Source organism: Lemur catta, chromosome 4 (assembly GCF_020740605.2).
Source record: "Lemur catta isolate mLemCat1 chromosome 4, mLemCat1.pri, whole genome shotgun sequence".
In the NCBI taxonomy this organism is placed as follows: domain Eukaryota; kingdom Metazoa; phylum Chordata; class Mammalia; order Primates; family Lemuridae; genus Lemur; species Lemur catta.
Window position 1 is genome coordinate 28,531,595 of NC_059131.1, and position 19,985 is coordinate 28,551,579.

At 37.9% G+C, this 19,985-nt stretch overlaps 1 protein-coding gene across 1 annotated transcript in view; it reads left to right on the top strand.

Moving 5' to 3' along the window:
* The window catches only part of ARHGEF33 (Rho guanine nucleotide exchange factor 33), a 65,693-nt gene that overhangs the window by 3,353 nt on the left and 42,355 nt on the right, over positions 1-19,985 (top strand). Inside the window, exons 2-4 of the mRNA XM_045549447.1 lie at positions 90-162; positions 16,558-16,667; positions 18,130-18,179. Coding sequence (XP_045405403.1) covers positions 16,643-16,667; positions 18,130-18,179 — 75 coding nt within the window. The 5' untranslated portion in view covers positions 90-162; positions 16,558-16,642. The remainder of the gene's footprint in view (positions 1-89; positions 163-16,557; positions 16,668-18,129; positions 18,180-19,985) is intronic.

Sequence of the window (19,985 nt, forward strand, 5' to 3'; positions counted from 1 at the left end):
AAGAACTTTTACTTAAAAAATTATAGGCAAAAAGGATGGCATGAAATACAAGGTAACTGTTATTATCAATGACATTTTGTTTTTTACAGAACCTCTAAAGAAATCAGGAAGAAGACTTCAAAAAACATGATGTGATGTCTCCTGGTGGAGACAGGACACGAGGTAAGTGAAAATTGCAAAGAACTTGTTTCTAGTAATAACACAGATAAACTGAGAACTTAGTTTAATTCAGTGATCATTCTTGAAGCAGAAGTATTATAAATTTCTTTTTGGAATTTTGTAACCCTTGTTTGTCTAAAAACCAACCAATAAATTATGGGATTACTTTATTAGTTAGCAGGGAGGGCTAATAGCCACCTTATAAACCAGCTGCGTTATATCAGATTTACTGCATATATGAATAAATTACTCACTATTGAGAAAAGAATGAACTATGTTTTATTTTTTTTGAGACAGAGTCTTACTCTGTTGCCCGGGCTAGAGTGCCATGGTGTCAGCCTAGCTCACAGCAACCTTCAACTCCTGGGCTCAAGCAATCCTTCTGCCTCAGCCTCCCGGGTAGCTGGGACTACAGGCATGCATCACCATGCCTGGCTAATTTTTCTATATATATATTTTAGCTGTCCATATAATTTCTTTCTATTTTCAGTAGAGATGGGGTCTCACTTTTGCTCAGGCTGGTCTCTAACTCCTGAGTTCAAACAATCCACCCGCCTCGGCCTCCCAGAGTGCTAGGATTACAGGCGTGAGCCACCACACCCGGCTGGAACTATGTTTTAATTAGTTTGCTTTCTTTTTTTTGAAACAGAGTCTCACCTTGTCGCCCCGGGTAGAGTGGCATGATTACAGCTCACTGCAACCTCAAACTCTTGGGTTCGGGCTATCCTCCTTCCTTAGCCTGCTAAGTAGCTGGGATTATAGGCATGAGCCACTATGCCTGGCTAATCTTTCTATCTTTTGTAGACACAGGATCTCAGTCTAGCTCAGACTGGTCTTGAACTCCTGACTTCAAGCAATCCTCCCATGTTGGCCTCCCAGAGTGCTAGGATTACAGGTGTTAGCCACCGCTCCCACCTGGCCTTAATTCAGTTTTATTTTGGATGTCTTTGAGGATTGCAAAAAAAGCCTTAAGGAAGACAACCTATACTTTATGTTGAACTAATATATTCTGAGTCACTACTTTATGCTGGGTTTTGTAACTTAATAACCTTGTGAGGTAGGAGACTATTATGCCCACTTTATAGTTGAGGAAACATGGGGTTGTGAAGATTAAGTAATTTTCCCGGGTCACAAAACTAAATAAGTAGCAGAGCTGGGATTTGAAGCTAGATGTCTGACACACTTGAGAAAAAAGTCCCATAGTTTAAAATATTATTTTTAAATTTCAAAACTAAAAAGTGCTCATTGTAAAATAAACAAACTTGATCAAGAAAGAAGACTGTAAGTTTAAAAGCCCATCCTATCCCAACCCCATCCTTCTTTCTAAGCATAACCACTGTTAGTAGTTTAGCATAAATCCTTCCATGTCTTTCCTTTTTTCCATTGTATTTTTCACTGTATCACACTTCCTGTCTACTTAAAAAAAGAATCAATGAATAGAGGAGGTTGAATTTACTATATATCTTTACTAGAATAAACATCTACCTCTAAACAATAACTGAAACGCTCATTCAGCTAACTTAATTAGCTCTACATCAAAACTCAAAGAATAGAGCTCACTCTTTGTTTCTTAGGGACTCATAATCTAGTGCAGTGGCTCTTAATTTATTTTAAGAGAGTAATTATGGACTCCTTTGAGAGAATGATGCGAGCTCTGGAACGCCTTCCCCAGAAGAAAATGAGCCTACATGAAATTTTTTCAGAATATTCATGGACACCCTGAAAGTATATGGACCCCTGATCTTGTAGTAAGGCCTTTAACTTAATATTTTAACATAAATACTATAATAGAAGTGTGAACAAGATGCTATGGCAGCATGGAAAAGCAGGGCTTAACTCTATTAGGACACATCAAGAAAGACAGGGAAGGGGTACACTTGCACAGAATCTTCAACAACACTAGGAGTTTGACAGCTAGCTAGTCTGGTGTAGGGGAAGGATGTCCACTGAGGGAACAGCATTTATAAAGCCCAGAGACTAGAATGGATGGGGAACTGCAACTCTTTGATAGGAGCCCAGTGTGGGGACGACTGTAGATGAATCTACAGAGAAAGGAAGAGGCTGGATAGATCACGAAGGGGTTTGTCTGTTGGGTTAGGATGCTTGAACTTTAAGAGTTACTGAAGGATTTTGATCAAGACTTTTATAGGTAGGCAAAAAGTCTGTAATTAATGCATGATTAAATAAATGATAATGCAAAGAATAATTTAGATGGTGAATAATATATAAAAAGGAGATGAGAACATTTGATTCCAATTTAGGAGGGGATCATTGACTAAATAATATGCTATTAAAGAAATATATTGCTGAAATCAAATGGAATTGATTGGAAAGCCATTGCTTTTACAAAGCAAATTGGGGAAATAAAATTCTGAAACTGTATTTGTAAGATAAAAGGGCTGCATGTAAAACTCAAAATCTAGGCAGCACTTTGCCCTTTTGGCTATGGTGAGTCCCACGCACAGCCTAGCTGGTGTCAGTCACTCAGGGTGGAGCACTCACTCATGATTCTGCCACCCTTGTACCCTCTGCTGTCTTCCAGGAGCTCCAGAGGGGCCATTTGGCTTCTCATTTACCCTTCCACCGGCTATGAGCAGGAGAGAGGGTACAGGTTCTCAACGTTTCTACACTGTGCATGTATTGCTTTTACAACTATGTTTGTAATTTAGGCAATTAGATTTTAAAGCAATATAGTATAAAGTAAGGGTTACAATAATGTCATAGCTGGTTTCATTTCTGGCTGTACTTAAGCTAATATACCTAACTAAAAATTCAACATTAAGCCAGGTGCGGTGGCTTATGCCTGTATTCCCAGCACTTTGGGAGGCCAAGGTGGGAGAATAGCTTGAGGTCAGGAGTTCATGAATAGCCTGGGCCACATAGTGAGACCCCAGCTCTACAAAAAAATTAGCCAGATGTGGTGGCATGAGCCTGTAGTCCTAGCTACTTGGGAGGCTGAGGCAGGCAGACTGCTTGAGCCCACAAGTTCAAGGCTGTAGTGAGTTATGATCATGCCACTGCACTCTGGCATGGGTGACAGAGACTGTGTCTAAAAACAAACAAACAAAATAAATAAATAAATAAACTTTTAATTAAAATCCAATATTAGTCCTACCTTCTACTTCTTGGCAGTGTCTTCATAAAGTCTCAAGGATATTTCACTTGATAAATATTTATTCATTTAAATTTTTACTTATCAGATGCTATATAGACTTTGAAGAGTAAACTGCATACACTGCAATGCTGTTTTGTGTGTATGATGTATCCTTATAAACATTATTTTAAATACAAAGAAGCACCTGGTCTTTTCCAAAGGGTAATGCTCTGAAAGATTTTTCAGTCTACATGTTTAGTGAGCTTTTGTTAAGAGAAAAATTACAATTTAGGTAAAATGTCATTGATTTTTCCAGTGTACCTTTTTCTACTCATTAATTTTAAAAAACGAATAGGTCTCCTTGCTACTAATATGAACAAATAAAGTTCTGTGTTGTTCTCTTTAGGGAAAGAAATTAACCATAAGCATCTCCTGGAATTAAATTAAATTCAACTCAAACTTGTGTTGAGTGCCCACTGCAAAAAGTTCTCAAACTTTTCAGGTCAGAGGAATGTGAACAAATGATATAAATGTATTTATCTTTAAAACCCAAGCTAATTTTGTACCTCCTCTATAAAAAAACTGAGCATTTAAAAATACATGATAATTCTAAAAATTGCCAAAAATTGAGTAAAATTGCTACTATAAAGAGTAAAATTGCTACTATAAGGAGACATGCTATATTTATATTTAGAGTGCTTCAACTCCAGCACTGTAGGATGATAAGATATTATGTTAAGTGAAATAAGCCAGGCATAGAAAGACAAATATGGATGATCTCACTTATATGTGGAATCCAAAAAAGTTTAACTCATGGCAGTAGAGAGTAGAATGATGGTTACTAGAGGCTGGAGTGTGTCGATGAGGGGGCAGAATGGAATGATGTTGGTCAAAGGGTACAAGTTTCAGTTAGACAGAAGGAATAGGTTTTTGAGATCTATTGCACAGCAGGATGACTAGTTAATAATATATTGTATATCTCAAAATTGCTAAGGGAGTAAGTTTCAAACATTTTCACCACAAAATGATAAGAATATGAGGGGATGCATTTGTTAATCAACTTGATTTAATCACCCCACATTGTGTGTGTGTATATATATATATATATATATCTCATAATATTGCATTATACCCCATAAATATATACAATTATACTTTGTCAATTAAAAAATTCAAATTGAAATTAAAAACAAAAAAATGAATCAGTTACCTGCCAGGTACAATGGATAAATATAAGAAATGGTCCCTGCTCTAGGGGAGCTTATATGTTGTATGGGAAACAGACATAGAGGCTATTGCCTATAATTCTCAGCAGGAAGAAATACTAACAATATGGTATGAGACTGTAGTAGAAGAGAGATTGACTAATTATGACTTGGAGGATCACGGCAGATTTCACAGAGAAAGAAGTGCTTGAATTGAGCCTTGAAGGATGAGAAATATTTGATTACATAGGGAAAGATATTTGGGGATAGAGGGTAGGAGGAACAAAGGTCCAAGAGCAGGAAAGTGTTTGGTGAAAGGCATGAACCCTGATCATCTGCACATATATAACTAACTACTATAAAATTTTATTGGAAATACTCTGAAATAGAGAAACAAATCAAGTAAGCTCAGCTAGTCCAGTAACTGGCTGTTAAAAATAGCAAAATCCTATCTACCAGTGTTTGACTGGCTACATGGACAAATACGGAGCCCCTCCCAGGCAGCCTCCCCAGTTCTGATTAGAAGAGCAGCCCCAGAGGATACGGGAAGGTAGTGATTTGCAGAACCCATGAGCTGGGGTTAGTGAGATGGGGCTCCTGAGATTTCAAATTAAGGTCTCACAGGCAGAGCTGGATCAAGATACCACTGGCAGGCTAAAAAATCTGTTATTTATTCAAATGGATTTTCTTTCCATATTCCACACTTGAATGAAGAGAGACTAATCCCCGCGTGGAAGAGGAGAGAAAAAGGAAATTCTCCAAGGGCAGTATTCAGTTTCCCATCCAGGATCAAGAGCAGTTCAGCTCTGGCCTCCCACTGGCTACATCACTCAGCAAAACAAAAATCCCACAAAAAAACCAGACTCAGCCTTCTTAGACGGTGTTTTGGTGACCATCTGTTGCTACTCAAGCCTGCATCTAGGATACCCCACTCCCACCCCAAACACACACACACACACACACACACACACACACACACACACACACCCCTGCCCTTGAGGAGCTTCCTGAAGCATTTGTTTCAGTCATCCAAGATACCTTCCTTGCGAGAAGTCTGATAAATCTAGTTTTCTCTCTCTCATATTCCCAGGGATGTTTTAGTACCTCTGATAGATTGGTGCAGGGGCAGCTCCTTAGTCCAGCTCTAACCCCATCTTTAGGCCCAAAGTTAGCAAGCTACTGGCTGCTGGTGGGCTCCCTTCCCACCCACGGCTGGGCTGAGGCTGCTGCCACGATGCAATCTCTCCATTCTGGCTGTGCAGCCGTAACCTGCCCCTGAGCGGGGCTCACTTCTGAGCGAGGTACTTCAGACCCAGAAGCTTAACGTATCCCTACCCTTGGAAACCTTCACAGCTAGACGCCTCAGGAGACTCCAATGTTTGCTTTTCCTTTTACCTCTGTTGATCTCAGCCTAGAACTGATCTTCCAGCTTGGTCCTAGGCAAAATTGCAAAGCACAGTAATAATCATAAATAGAGACTTATAATCATACCAGATACTGAGCTATTAGACCCTTATGGAGGTTAAGTCCTTTTCTCAAGGTCAACCAGCTATTTAAATCGTGGACCTAGGATTTGAATCTACATCTTCCCCACTTCAAAGCTCAGATTGTCCATCTCCACCCACTTAGATAGGACATTAAACCCCTTTGTTCTCTCTCTCAGGGTTTCCTTCTTCCAGTTATTTTTCCCTTAGTCTCTACATCTACAACTATTGATTATCAGATTTTTAGATGAGAGAACATCTAATCAATTAATTATTAATAATTCATTAACTGGGGAGGATTATGTGCTAAATAGTTAACATTGCCAGTGTTTGGGCAGGTTTATAGTCTCTGTCAACAAACTTTTATTGAGCTTCTATTCTATGTAAAAAGAGTATAGACTAGGTACCAGGGATACTAATAGATGGAAAAAATGGCCTCTTTTCTTGAGAGGTTTATAATCAACTTAAAAAAATGAGATAATTTACATAGATATATAACAATAGAAAATCTTGGTTTGGGTTACAATTGAGTTCTACAGTTATTCCAAGAAGGAAGGATAATTTCCATTTTCTCTTTTTTTTCTTTTTATTTCCCAGTCTAGTATACTTCTACCCAGATAATTTCCTATTGGATTGAAGGGGGAAAATTCCAGAGAGGGAATGGGCCTGGGTTAGACTTTGCAGAATGAGTAAGGATGTGATAATTGGAGCAGGGTGAGGAGGGCAGACCAAGCAGCAGGGAAAGGGAGAGACAAAGTAGGAATGCATAGAAAAATTAGCCGGGAGTGGTGGCATGTGTCTGTAATCCCAGCTACCCAGGAAGCTGATGCAGGAGGATTGCTTGAGTCCAGGAATTTAAGGTTACATGAGCTATGATGACACCACCGCACTTTAGCCCATGTGACAGAGCAAGACCCTGTCTCAAAAAAAAAAAAAAATGGTAATGCAAGTGGTGAGTAAGACTGAGGGGGCTGGAAGACCTCCTATATATTGGAAATAAGGTTGGAGGGAAGGCCAGGGACATTGTGGAGGACGCTGAGATTTGTATTTTGTTTTATAAAGAAGGAAAAACAAAACACCTACCAAAGTTTTTTTTTTTTTTTTCCAGGAGCAAAAAAATGATCTAAGTGATATTTATTTATTTATTTTTGTATATAGAGACAAGGTCTCACTGTGCTTGGGTGGGTGTCGAACCCCTGAGCTGCAGCTATCTTCCCACCTCTGCCTCCCAGAAAGCTAGGATTACAGGTGTGAGCCACCACGCCCAGCCAATCTAAGTGATATTTAAAGGAAAGTAATCTAGTGGCAGTGAAAAGGGCTGATAAACTAATTAGGATGCTCTTATAAATGTTTAGGCACAAAGCAGTCATGGTTAAACCAAAGAGATGACAATGAAAAGGGAAGGAAAAAACTGAAGACATCTTATAAATGAAGACTAACAAGGATTTCACAACTAGTGGAGTGTAGGATGAGAGCAGATCAACTTGGTCCAAAAAATGAAATTAAAATAATGCAACAAAAGATTTAGGAATCAGAATATAGCTTCTTAGCAAAACCAGCCCTAGTGTGTTCTGACCTCTTTATGGAATGTCTCACCCTTTTCTCCTTGTTCCAAACTTACCAGGTGTGGTAAAAATTTACTCTTTGGTTGGGTTCAGTCTGCCTTAGCTCTAGGGAGGGCATGTATGAAATAAGCTGAAATTATAAAGGAAATAGCCAAACTAATGATGAATTACACTTTTCATTGATCAACAACTATGTCTACTATTTCCCATTTCTAGGTTTCTACTGCTGGACTCTGTGATAATAATGGGTTGAACGGTGATCCTTACATTAGTGAGGAGAGATGACAGTTGAAGGGAATGACCAAGGCAGGCTTCAGGAAGGGTACGAGACATGAGCTGTCCATTGAAGGTTGACTAGGACTTGGGTTGGCAGAGAGCAGAAGTTTTAGGCAGGGTACCTGTGGGGCAGATCCTCAGGTAGGAATACATAAAGGCTTTGAGTGGACTGGGAGAATATTGTGGTTTTGGTGACAAGAGAACACCACTGACCCCTGTCAAGGGTGCATGGGCTGTGGGCTATTTTTCTAATTGAGGTCATCAGTTTTCAAGGTTTGTCTATGGTTTCCAACTTCTGGAGTCTTTGCTCATTGGGAGTCCTTGTTCACTGAGAAGTAGTGGGAAATTGCAGTATTGCTAAAGATTGGATTTTACTATATTCTCCTTTCTAGCTGTTCTGAAAGCGCCAAAGGCAGATCCAAATTGGATGTCATTTCATCTGAACTATGAAAAAAATTCTCCCAGGGGAGGCAACAGTAACCTGGTTTCCCCTCTCACCTAAAATAGGCTTTGGTGACTGATGATCTATTTCACAAGGTACTACAAACCCAGCCACCTTTCAGATCTGGGGAGTCTGGCAACTGTCTCTGCTTCAGCAGAAGGAATATTCCTGAGGACTAACCATCCCTAGGGCTGGAGAGAGCTTTCCCTGGAGCCCAGGGTTCTTTCCCTCCATAAATCTCCCAGGAGCCTCTCTTGTCCTTCACTGTCTCTCCTCCCTTCCAACCAGGGCTCACCTAGTGAAAGTACAGTGACAGTCACTTTATTTCCTCTTTAAGTAGATATTTACCTTGTGCTGGGGATCTCTGCCTCTTGCACAGAGCATCTCCGAGAGGCTCTTAACTTCCACTCAAATGAATCCAGGGAGAGAACGTGTTTGAAAGCTTGATATTAAAGAGAGTCAAACCAGAATAAGAAAAGAGATGAAGTTCAACATTCAGGCTCACAGAATCTGGTTTGGACACATTTATGTATGCCAAGCAATAAAATGAGTCAGAAAAGCCCCTGAAACTTTTGATAAGTTTTGATGTTTTGAATGAGGCACTTTTATACTTAAAATAATTGTTTCTGTCTGGTGGTTTGTTGTGTGTGTGTGATAGCATGCTGGCATTCTTTTTTTCCTGATTGATGTTGACACTTATCAACTCTACCAGATTACCGTATCCTGATTGGTTTCAGGTGAACAACATCAAAAATTAATGTGCCAGTGGAGTCAGGGTGGGAGGATCCCTGATATCCCATTTTTTGATGTAAAGAACCTTCCATGTGCTTCCAAACTATGGAATTGCCCTTTCTCTATGGTTCGCTCCTGCTCTCGCTGGTTCCGGGCATTTCGGAGTTGCTAGTAGCAATGCAGCATCAGTATAGCTGGTTTTGGTGTGGGTCCTTTCATTAGGAAATCCTGCTCTCTCTTGGGTTTTCTCTTCTTGGCGGGCACAGGGGATATATTTCTGCCAGTGCAACTTTGCTTGATTGAATAAAATAGGGGTTTTTTTCCTCATAAAAATCATCTCCAGGCCAAATTCTTTCCATATTTACCACTAATTCTTTATTGTTGATTTAAGTTGTGGTACAAAGCACGTTTCTTGCACAAACATTTGTTGAGAGCATGCTCAGAATGGTGCTAGGAGCCAGCAATAGAAAAATGAATAAAACACCCTCTCTGTTCCTTGGTTGCTCAGTGTGGCGAGGGAAGTAGTACCCAGGCAGTTAACTAAGGATGTGGTGATGGCTTGTGACCTGGTTCGGTGGCAGGAGCCACACTGTTTCTAGCTGTACCTATGTTAGAGAAAAGGTCAAGTAAGAGGCTGACTTGAGGACCAGGCACCATTTTCAAAATCAGGACATTTATTGTTTGGGATGTTTAGTGGCAGAGTCCTATTTTAATTCTTTAATTTATTGCCTTTGTTACTTTAAATTGCTATGTATTCAAGGATAATTTTTTGTAAGTGGGTATGAAAAGTTACATTATCACTGAGGTATCTTCATTTTAAACACCTGTGTACCTACATATTGTGAGATGTGTCATATCTCCTCATCATTTTGCTTCTAAAGGTCACACTGTATTCTTTGTTTTCTTATAGTATGTTGATTAATGAATTATATTAATAACTGTATAAACATCAAGCCATTTCTATATTCTAGAACAAACTCTGCTGATCATAGTGTTGTATTTTTGTTTTGTGACATTTTATTTAGAATATATGTATATTTATTTATTAATTTAGGCTATCCTTGAATAAATTTATTATCAGAACCACCTTATAAATTAGATTTCTCCATTTACATATGTTCTATTCTCTGGTACAGATAAAATGGTGTAGTCATTGTTATTTATAGAACTTTCCTGTGATATTATCCTGAGTTGTTTCTTATTTGGGATGTAGATATTTGACCCTCCCTTTCAATATCTTCTATAGATATTTTTTCTAGGTAAGAACATTTCTATCACTTTTAAAACAAATTTCAATAATTAAGTTTTCCTAGAAAATTATCATTTCGTCCAGCTTTTACTTTTTTTTTGAGACAGAGTCTCGCTCTTTTGCCCTGGCTAGAGTGCCGTGGCGTCAGCCTAGCTCACAGCAACCTCAAACTCCTGGGCTTAAGGGATCCTTCTGCCTCATCCTCCCGAGTAGCTGGGACTACAGTCATGTGCCACCATGCCCGGCTAATTTTTTCTATATATATTTTTAGTTGTCCAGATAATTTCTTTCTATTTTTTTTAGTAGAGATGGGATCTCGCTCTTGCTCAGGCTGGGTGTCCAGCTTTTAAAAATTACTGGCAATAAATTGCACATAGAATTTAATAAATAGTATTTTACATCCACTGAATTGGTGGTTACATCCCTCTTTTTAGTCCTACTTTGTGTTCTTTCTCTTTCTCTCAATCTCTTTCTCTCATCAGACTTGCCAAAACGTTTTTCCTTTTATCAATCCATTCAGTCTGCTTATTCAGATGGCTACCAGAGCCCAGGTAGGAATTGACACCTTTTTTATGACAATAAAAGTGTTTCCTTATATTACAGTGCTTTGGAATACTGTGGCATGGAGCAGTTTATTTAAAGATATAGTATAACAGAAAGACTAATGCTCATACTTGGAACTACTTCCTGTGTAACTTTGGACAAATAATTGTTGCGAGCTATGGTTTCTTTCCATATAAAATGAATGGAACGTGTGCTCTGTCTGCTGCACAGCATTGCTGCAGTGATCAAGAGAGATAATGTAGGTGAGAGTGCTTTGAAAACTATGAAGCATGTACTAACAAGGTGTTACTGCCACAAAATAGTGTTGCCTTTGGGCTTTAGAGAACAAAAAACCAAACAAGGGTCCTTATCATAATTTTTAAGCATTTTTCTATAAACACAAAGATCCTATAGACTCTCCTTTATGAAAATGTTTGCAGGATTTGTCCTGTTGAATTACTTTAGTTTCAGAGGAAAGTATTTCCTTGTCACCCTCCCCCCAACATAAAAAGTTCTCATTCTACTAAATTAGAAATGTGCACTAAAGACCCATTCAATAAAGGACACTGAAATGGAAATTAACTCAAGTCTGCTTTCAATTAATTTTAATTCCCCAAGGTGCCAAACTTTCCTTTTCTGTCACAGCAGTAATTGGAAAGTAATAGACAATCCGAAGTTTTTGTGGTCTTGTGTGTGTATGTGGGGAGGAGGGTACACATTCTAGGTCAGTCTGGGGGAGGGTCAGGAGAGTTTTTAATGTTCTTTGGGTTTCTATTAACTTCATTATTTTAAACAGTAAAAAATTAATTTCACAAAAATCTGGCTACAACTTCTTAGGTAAATGTTTCAATATTCCTGTTTCTCTATATCAATAATTATAGAACCTTTGTTTTTAAAGAGCAGGAATAGATTTTAAAAGCAAATCTTAGCCAGGCATGGTGGCAGGCACCTGTAGTTCCAGCTATTTGGGAGGCTGAGGCCAGAGGATAGCTTGAACCCCAGAGTTCATGACCAGCCTGGGCTATATAGCAAGACCCTGTCTCTTAAAAAAAAGAAGAAAAAGAAGAAAAAGGAAATACATTCTTCCTCCAAGGCTGTAGTATGTGAAATGTGAATCAGACAAGAACACAGGGACTCTGGTTGAAGGGAAGGAGAGGGAGGGCCCAGTGCATCACCAGCTTGGGAGCCTCCTCTCTTCACCCAACACATACTCAAGAAAGCCTAAGGGCTTCAAAAATACAAACTAAAAACCATTGTTCTATGTAATGATCAGGGATGATTTAGAGACCAACAGGCTCTTTCTAAAACCTTAACAGTATTTTCCCAAGCATCTGCCAAGGGTGTTGTTAGAGGCTAATTGTAGAGAGGGAAAGAAAGAAAGAAGGTTAGGGAGAAGTAGAAGCCCTATGAACTTTATGAGAAGAATGTGGTAGCATCTGATAGTTATTTAATCAAAGGTAGGCAGTGATTTAAGGGCTAGCAAGGGCAGAGTAAAGAATTACGAGGCTCAGAGTGAGAGATTCCCAGTACGAAACGAAGAGCAGAGTACAAGTGAGATCTCAAAGGGCGTTTCATAATCACAACAAGACTTTTTCCAGAATAAGTTATATTACTTTTCTAAGTAATCCTGTTGTTATTTTCACTTTTTAAATGTACTTTTCAATATATACTACTCATTAATATGATCATGCTCTTCAACCTAGAAGTTCCCTTCTGGAAACTTAGCCTAAGAAAAAATGTCCCAAATATGAAAAAAGAGGGCTATATTCCATTAATAATGTTCATTTATTATAGTGAAAAACAGGAAACTATCCTAATAATAATTGGGGGAGGGAAAGAAAACAATGACACGTTTCCTCAAGCAACTATTTTTCAGTAATTAAATATAACAATCATGAAACTATTTGGAGAAAGCCAAGAGTAATAAAAGGACTAATTCTGAAATCACACAGACCTGCCTGAATAGCAACTGTGGCTCCCTCTGCCATTTCTTAGTCCACAGTCCTGGGCATATTATTACATCATTTTCCCATACATCAATATTCTCATTTGTAAAATGGGCATAATGATACATCCTCAATAGGATCAATGTGAGGATTTAATTAAATGAAACAATATAAATAAAATATGAAGCATAGTGTTTGGCACATAGCAGCTGTACAATAAATGTTAATCCCTCTCCAGCATGGCTTATTTAGCACATAGAAAAATGCTGGTGCTCTATCAACAGATTTGACAAATTTAAGAAAAGACATGGTGTTCTAGGAAAATATAAATGACAAAATTAAGTAGAAAAGTTGACTAGACCAAATTCTTTTGAAGAAATTGAAAAGGCTTTAAAGATTTGTCTACTTTTTAAAAAAGGCACCCCGACCAAATGGTTTTCATATCTATGCTCTATTATCTTTTAAAGAACAGATAATTCCAACGTAATTAAAATTTTTCTAGATTATAAAGACCAAAAAAAAAAAAAAAAAAAAAAAACCTCCTCTATGTCATGTCATTGTGGGTAGCATAACCTTAAATGACAAAATAAAATAGAATAAAAAATAAAAAACAATATATCCTCCACATATCAAAATCACTTATGAATACAGATGCAAAAACCATCTAAACATTAATCAGTAGAATCCAGCAATGCATCAAAAGAACTATATCCTATGACTAAGCATACATTCTAGGCATCTAAGGATGATCAACATCAGGGAATTACCATAATCCTTTACAACAATAAATTAAAGGAGAAAAACCCTATTCTATCAATAGCTGCTGAAAGCTCTGATAAAATCCAGTGTCCATTTCTAATAAAAATTCTAGTAAAATAGGACTAAAAGAAAACTTCATTTACCAAAAACAGAAAATAGTTGGGTTGCTTTATCAGATATTTTTAAAACACTGAAAAACATCTATAATCTGTGATTTTGGAATAGGAATAGGTAGATAGATCAGAATGGAATAGACAGCCCATAATATATATGGGAACTTAATATATGACAAAAATTGATATTTAAATTCCATGAAGAAAGAGGATGGTTTATTTGATAACCAGTTCAGGTACAAGTGGCTATACATCTGGAATATAAGGAAGTTGAATATTCTCTTATCCCATATGTAAAAACAAATTTCAGATGAATTAAACACTTTTAAAAAATGAGAAAAACCTTAGAAGAAAATTTAAGAAAACATATAAATCACCTGAGCATTGTAGAGAGCTTTTAAACCAACTCAAGAAAACTAGAAGCAATTAAGGAAACAGATCTATTTGACTTCATAAATTTTAAAATGTTTCAATAGTAAAAGTGACCACGAAGTCAAAAGATAAAAAGATACGTGGGAAAAATATTGCATATGACAAATAAAGAGTTAATATCCATTAATAGAAACTCTTATGAATTGATAAGGAAAAGGCAGATGATCCAGTAGAAAAATAGGCCATAATAAAAACAGCATGAATAATAATAATAATCCAATTTTAAAAGAAAAATGCTTATACTATAACTTAGGTGGAATAGTTATGTACAAAGTTATAGGTAGGCTCTGTTAACAATTATGTAAAACATTCCAGAGAAAGAAGATTGACAGGCAATACAAACAAATGATCATGATAGTTCTTTAAGTAGAGGCATTATGGTTGTTTCTTCCCCCCTCTATACTTTCCAAATTTTCTCTAATGTAGCTTTGTTGCTTTTGTAATTAACTAAATAAAATAGAATTTCTGACTTACTTTCTATCAGTCACATATCTTTTATTATGTCTTGAAATCAGTGGCCATGTGTACATATCTGAACTTGAGGATGTCCTAGCTCTGAAAATGTATACATTTTCATTTTACCTATGATATATGAATTTTTTGCTTGTTTGTTTTCAATTAGTTATAGATTAGATAGCTAAATCCCTGGGAATAAATTATCCATAAAAATATGGCTTTACCTATTTGAAGACTTTTTTCCCCAAATAGTAACAGCAATCACTTCTAATAATAATTTTCAAAGCTGTGTGGTTTGGGGCAGTTCACTTCAATTCCCTTCTCCAGGCCTTGGTTGCTTTACCTATTAAGGAAGAAGTGTGATGAAATAATTTTCTCAGGGCCTTTTTGGCTCTAACATTCTATGATTTAATTATATTCATCATGGAATGCATTATTTATTTGATAAATATTAATAAGTTTATTAAACAAATTAACAATTGCTCAGGAAAAGAACACCTTCATCTTAGTAAAGCTTATATCAGCTATGAAAAGAGATTCAAGATAGCTAGGGAAGATGCCCTATCCTGACATAACTTTCATGCTCACATGAAATATGTGTAAGAGTTCAAATAGTATATGGCCTTTCTTTATATTCCTCATTTATAACTATGTAGCTGTTCCCTAATGCCTTGTCATCCATGTGTACCCTCCCACTTTTGCTAATTTATTATTTTGCTTCATAGACCTCAGTAGGTGAATGAAAAGTCTTAAGTCAACTTTCTTCAGGTACAATTTACATAGGATAAAATGCACCCAATTAAAATATACATTTGATGAGTTTGAACAAATGTATGCTGTCATATAGCACTACCACAATTAAGCAATAGAACCTTTTTATCACCTTCAAAAATTCCCTATACGCCTTCCCAGTCATCCCTCCACTTCCTGCTCTCGGCAACTGCTGATGTGCGTTTTGTTACTATAGCTTAGATTTGTCTTTTCTAGAGTGATGAATGAAATTTGAACTTGTGTTTTCTTGATCTTGGATAGTGCTAACATATTTATATCGTTTCAATCAGAGTTCTTAATTGCAAGCAACAGAAAACAACTCTGGCTGATTTAAGCAGCAAAGGAATTTATTGAAAGGAGATGACTAGCTCATAAAATCACTGGGAGACTGGAGAACCCAGTTTGGCATTATGTGTGGCCAGCAACACTGCCCCAAATCCTATAGTACAGTAGTTCTGGAGGAAAGCACCACAAGCAGCAGCTTGAGTTTCCTCAACTGTCTGTACCAGATATTGGTTACCGCCACTATCCTTGCTACTGCTGCTTGTCTTAACAACTCTATTTCTTAGAAAGTAGAAAGAATATCAAGTATATCTGAAATCTTTCTGCAACTGCCAGTGTCAGTTGAGGTGGGTGCATCTGACTGATATCTCCTAGGTCATGTGTCTATCATGCCTCACCTGCAAGGGAGGCTAGGAGAACCTGGCACTTGTAGTCTCTGTAGTGCCTCTATAGGGACATCTGATCAAGCCTTATAAGGCAAGAGAATGCTCCAAACATAGGAAAGTGTTAAAATGCTGGATGGTTAAAAAGAAGGCCAGTGTCTGTAACACTGACTGTGTGTGTGCTTGTTAGATAGCACTCTGACCTTGCACCTTCATGTCTAATGGTCACAATAGCCAGGCCACATTTTGACAAGCATCTCCTGGGGGCAAAGGAGTCTACCAGATGCTGAAAGTAGGGACAAGGCCATCAGTGAACTTTCTGTTTAATGAAATAGAAATAGGTGTATTAGCCTTCATACTTGCTCCAGTTTTTTCTTCTTAAGATAATTTCCCTAAACTATAACCCGCTAATAAAATCAAGACATCCAAATAAAGAATGTAGTATATTTAAAACTACCACCCATTTAAATAATGAATTTTGTATTTATTCACAAGATGATATTTATCTTTAAGCTAAATTTTACTCAGCTTCATGTTTTTACTCTTCTGAAATTGCATAAACCACAAACTGTGTTGATTTCAAATTTTTTAAGTTGACACATAAAGTAAGTCTAGTTTCTTTGTGAGTTCTACCTGCTGTCCCTAACTCTTGATTTCAATTGACAGGTGCAGGGAAGAGGCGGTGGCCTGAGCCAGGACAATGATGATGCAATGTTGAAGAATAGACTGGAGGGAAGAAGCAACAGGCACCATGGAAAAAACCAAAACAAAGCAAGGTCAGATTTTTCCTCTGTCTTGCTTTAGGGCTCAGGATTCAAGGAATGTGGGTTTTAGTCTTGTCTTGCCACTGTCTCAGAACATGATAGTATGTTAACTTGACTATTCTCATTTCCCTATCATCAGATAATGACCATGACAAACACAGATTTGGCACTTAAAAATAGGAAATGCTGTGTGTGTGTATATATATAGCATATATATATAATTTTGTCAGAGTTGTTATCTTATTTTTCTTAGCAATAACTTTAGGACTGTCTAACAACAACACGCTGAGTAAGGCTAAGACACAGATTCAACTAATAGACATCTAACACCTTCTAGGCTAGCCTAGAGGCATAAGTGCCTTGTCTTTTAATCCTACCATATAGAAGCAACCATGTAGAAGTAGGTTCTGTTATTACCTCCAATTTACAGAGGAGGAAACAATCATAGAGCAGTCAGGCTACAACTATTAATACAAAACGTCAAACTTAGGTCTGGGATCCTGGTCTTTGTTCCCAAGTCCTGGTTGTTGCCATTATACCAGGCTGTTGGGACATAATATGAAATGGGCTAAATAATCTCTACTCAAGCTTGTGCAGGGAGTTTTGGTAATCTCAAACAATCTGGATTTTATAGGGGCAGGCGTCTGTGTGTATAGATTCTGGGGTGAGGTCATATATTATTCATGAACTTAACATACAGAGGCTGGTTCCTCTAAGGAGGGGTTTCCTGTACCAGTGTGTCTTAGGAGAACAGTATACCCATCCACACAACCAAATGTACATTCTAGGCCAACCTTATTTTCTCCATAGGTTTTCAATATTAATAGCCTTTACAACCTATCACTTCCTTTATGTTTGTCCTGTGTTTCCCGGTCTCGTGTGGACAATGCTGTTTTCTTCTGCCTGCCTCCTTCCCAGAACCTTTCCATTGACAATTCCCTTCTATCAGCCTCTTGCACAGGAGGACAGCAAGATTCCCTTAGCTGATCCTGGCCGTGACAGTAGGGCAGAGTTCAGAAGTGTGACAAAGATCAGAGGTAGGAGAAGTGAGGGACACTTTTTGCAGGCCTCCTGAGATCAGTACATGCCTGGTGAATAGCCACCTTCCTGACTGTAGAACTGTCCCCTCAGGTGAACTTCAGTCAGCCTTGAGAGCATGAGGGAGACGCTTCACATGCTTTCCCTTCTGGCTGGTAACGGCCACAATCATTTGGTTTGGTGGAGAAACTTCCCTACTGTGGTAGAACATGGTTTACTACAAAAGTATATCAGGTAGATATGGTTTGGTCATTATAACACGTGAGTATAAAAACCACCTATACCAGCTTAATTTCTGTTGCTCTTGAATCATTGGTTTCTTGCCACACAGGCACAGATAGAGGATCCTATAAGTTCCCTTATTCCCTGGGTGTATCTGAAGAGGATAGGGAAAGAATGAGTCGTGCTAATTGAACAAAGCTCTTTCTCCCTACAGGAGACAATGAACATATGCCGGTGAATAATCCTTCCACGCAGATTTACCAGGTAAAGACAAGTCGATTGTTTTGAATACTTCCATGTGCAATAGTGATGACTATCCTTTATATACAGAGATTTTTAGCACTCACAAGTGCTTCTGAGTACACTGTTGCATTTGTGCTCTTAACAAGACTGTGCTATAGGCAGGGCAGAGGGTACCACTACTTGTATTGTACTTTTGAGAGAACTGATTATTGAAGGGCAAGTTATCCAGTTTATAAAATGCAGAACTACCACCCCCACCTCAACCCTGCTTCTCTCACTTGCTGCCATTGTCACTATGGCCATTATACTGCACAATCCTATTTCCATCAGAGAGGAGGAGAGAGCAAGATCTGTTTTTCTTAGTTTCCTATTTTAGTAGGGAGAACTGAGAATTGAAAGGGGGTTGACATTGTAAATGTTCAAACATAGTTATAGCAAAAAATTTAAGCTACTTTCAAACAATGGGAATAATTTAATTTATAAGGAAGATGACAGTTCTGTAAAACATCTTTGCAACAAGAGTCATATCAGGCTGCTTTGGCTCTCTAAATAGTATTTATTCAGCTGCTATCTTCCAACTGTAAATTTAAAGTAAATCTCTTCTCTTAAAAATCATGGAAGTTTATTCTGACGTAATTTGTTATTTAAAGCAGCTTGCTAAACCCATGGTCCTCTCTAGATTTCAGGCAGTGTTATCTGGAGAACGTGAGAAGAATGAACGAACTGGCAGGGCTTGGTGGGCTTTGGGAGAAAGAGTGCTTTCAGAGTTGGCTCTAAGGTTTTAAGCCCTGGTAACTGGGAACAAGAGTGGTCTCCCAAGCAGAAATATAGAAGTCCAGAGGCAGATAGTTTAGGGTAAATGTCATTTAGGTTTGTTGAGTTAAAGTGACACTAAAGTGAAAATAACTAATTACCAGAAATATCATTCAAGAGATCATTGCTGTGAGCCCAGTTAGGGCAAGCGAACATAGAAGAATTATGAAAACTTTTTTTTAACCATACTGCTCTTAGATTCAGACCAGCTATGGGACGGGGTAGAGGAAACAACTTCATTTCAATTGAATGCATACTTATTGAGCAGTTACTATGTGCAAAGTCTACTGCTTAGCCTAATAGGAGATTCAACAGATGAAACAGACATTCTTCTTGATTTTAAGTGTCTACAACCTGAAAAACATATATAATAAATAGCTTACACAAGTAGGCTGTTGAAAGAATTACAACAGAGGCATTGATAAAATTCTATGATGGAGGGATAAATTAGTATTGACTGGAGGATTTGAACTGGGTACTTAAGGACAAGTGAATCATTTGACAAGTGGATATGGGGAAGGTTATTTCAGGCAGAGGCACCAACTTGAACAAAGGCCTGGAAGCAGGGGTGGATCTTCACTCAGCGTCGATTTGATGCCTCACTGGTCCAAGACCTCCAGTGCTTTCCCTGTCCACCTCCCTACTGTTCACATCTGACTTGTATGTGGCCTTTGAATGAACGTGGGTACCTCTTTAAACTCAGGTATGATTTAAAGTCTATTATAGGTTTTATGTAGGTCACTCCCTGAATGTTAGCTAAATATAGCTGCGGTGGGGGTGGCCTCATTATCTTATTGTATCACAAATCCAAGTACATCTGATCACAGTGAAACACATGAAGCAATGGAAAAGTGAAGTTGGTCCATATGACCTCTAGGACGCTATTATAACCCCATCCTTGTTTTAAAAGATCACTTCCTAAGCCCCAGTCTGTTTACTCCAAGCAATGTTTAAACAAAAGAAGAAGAAGAAGAAAGAGGAAAAGTAAAGAAAGAAGACAAGGAAGAGGGAGGA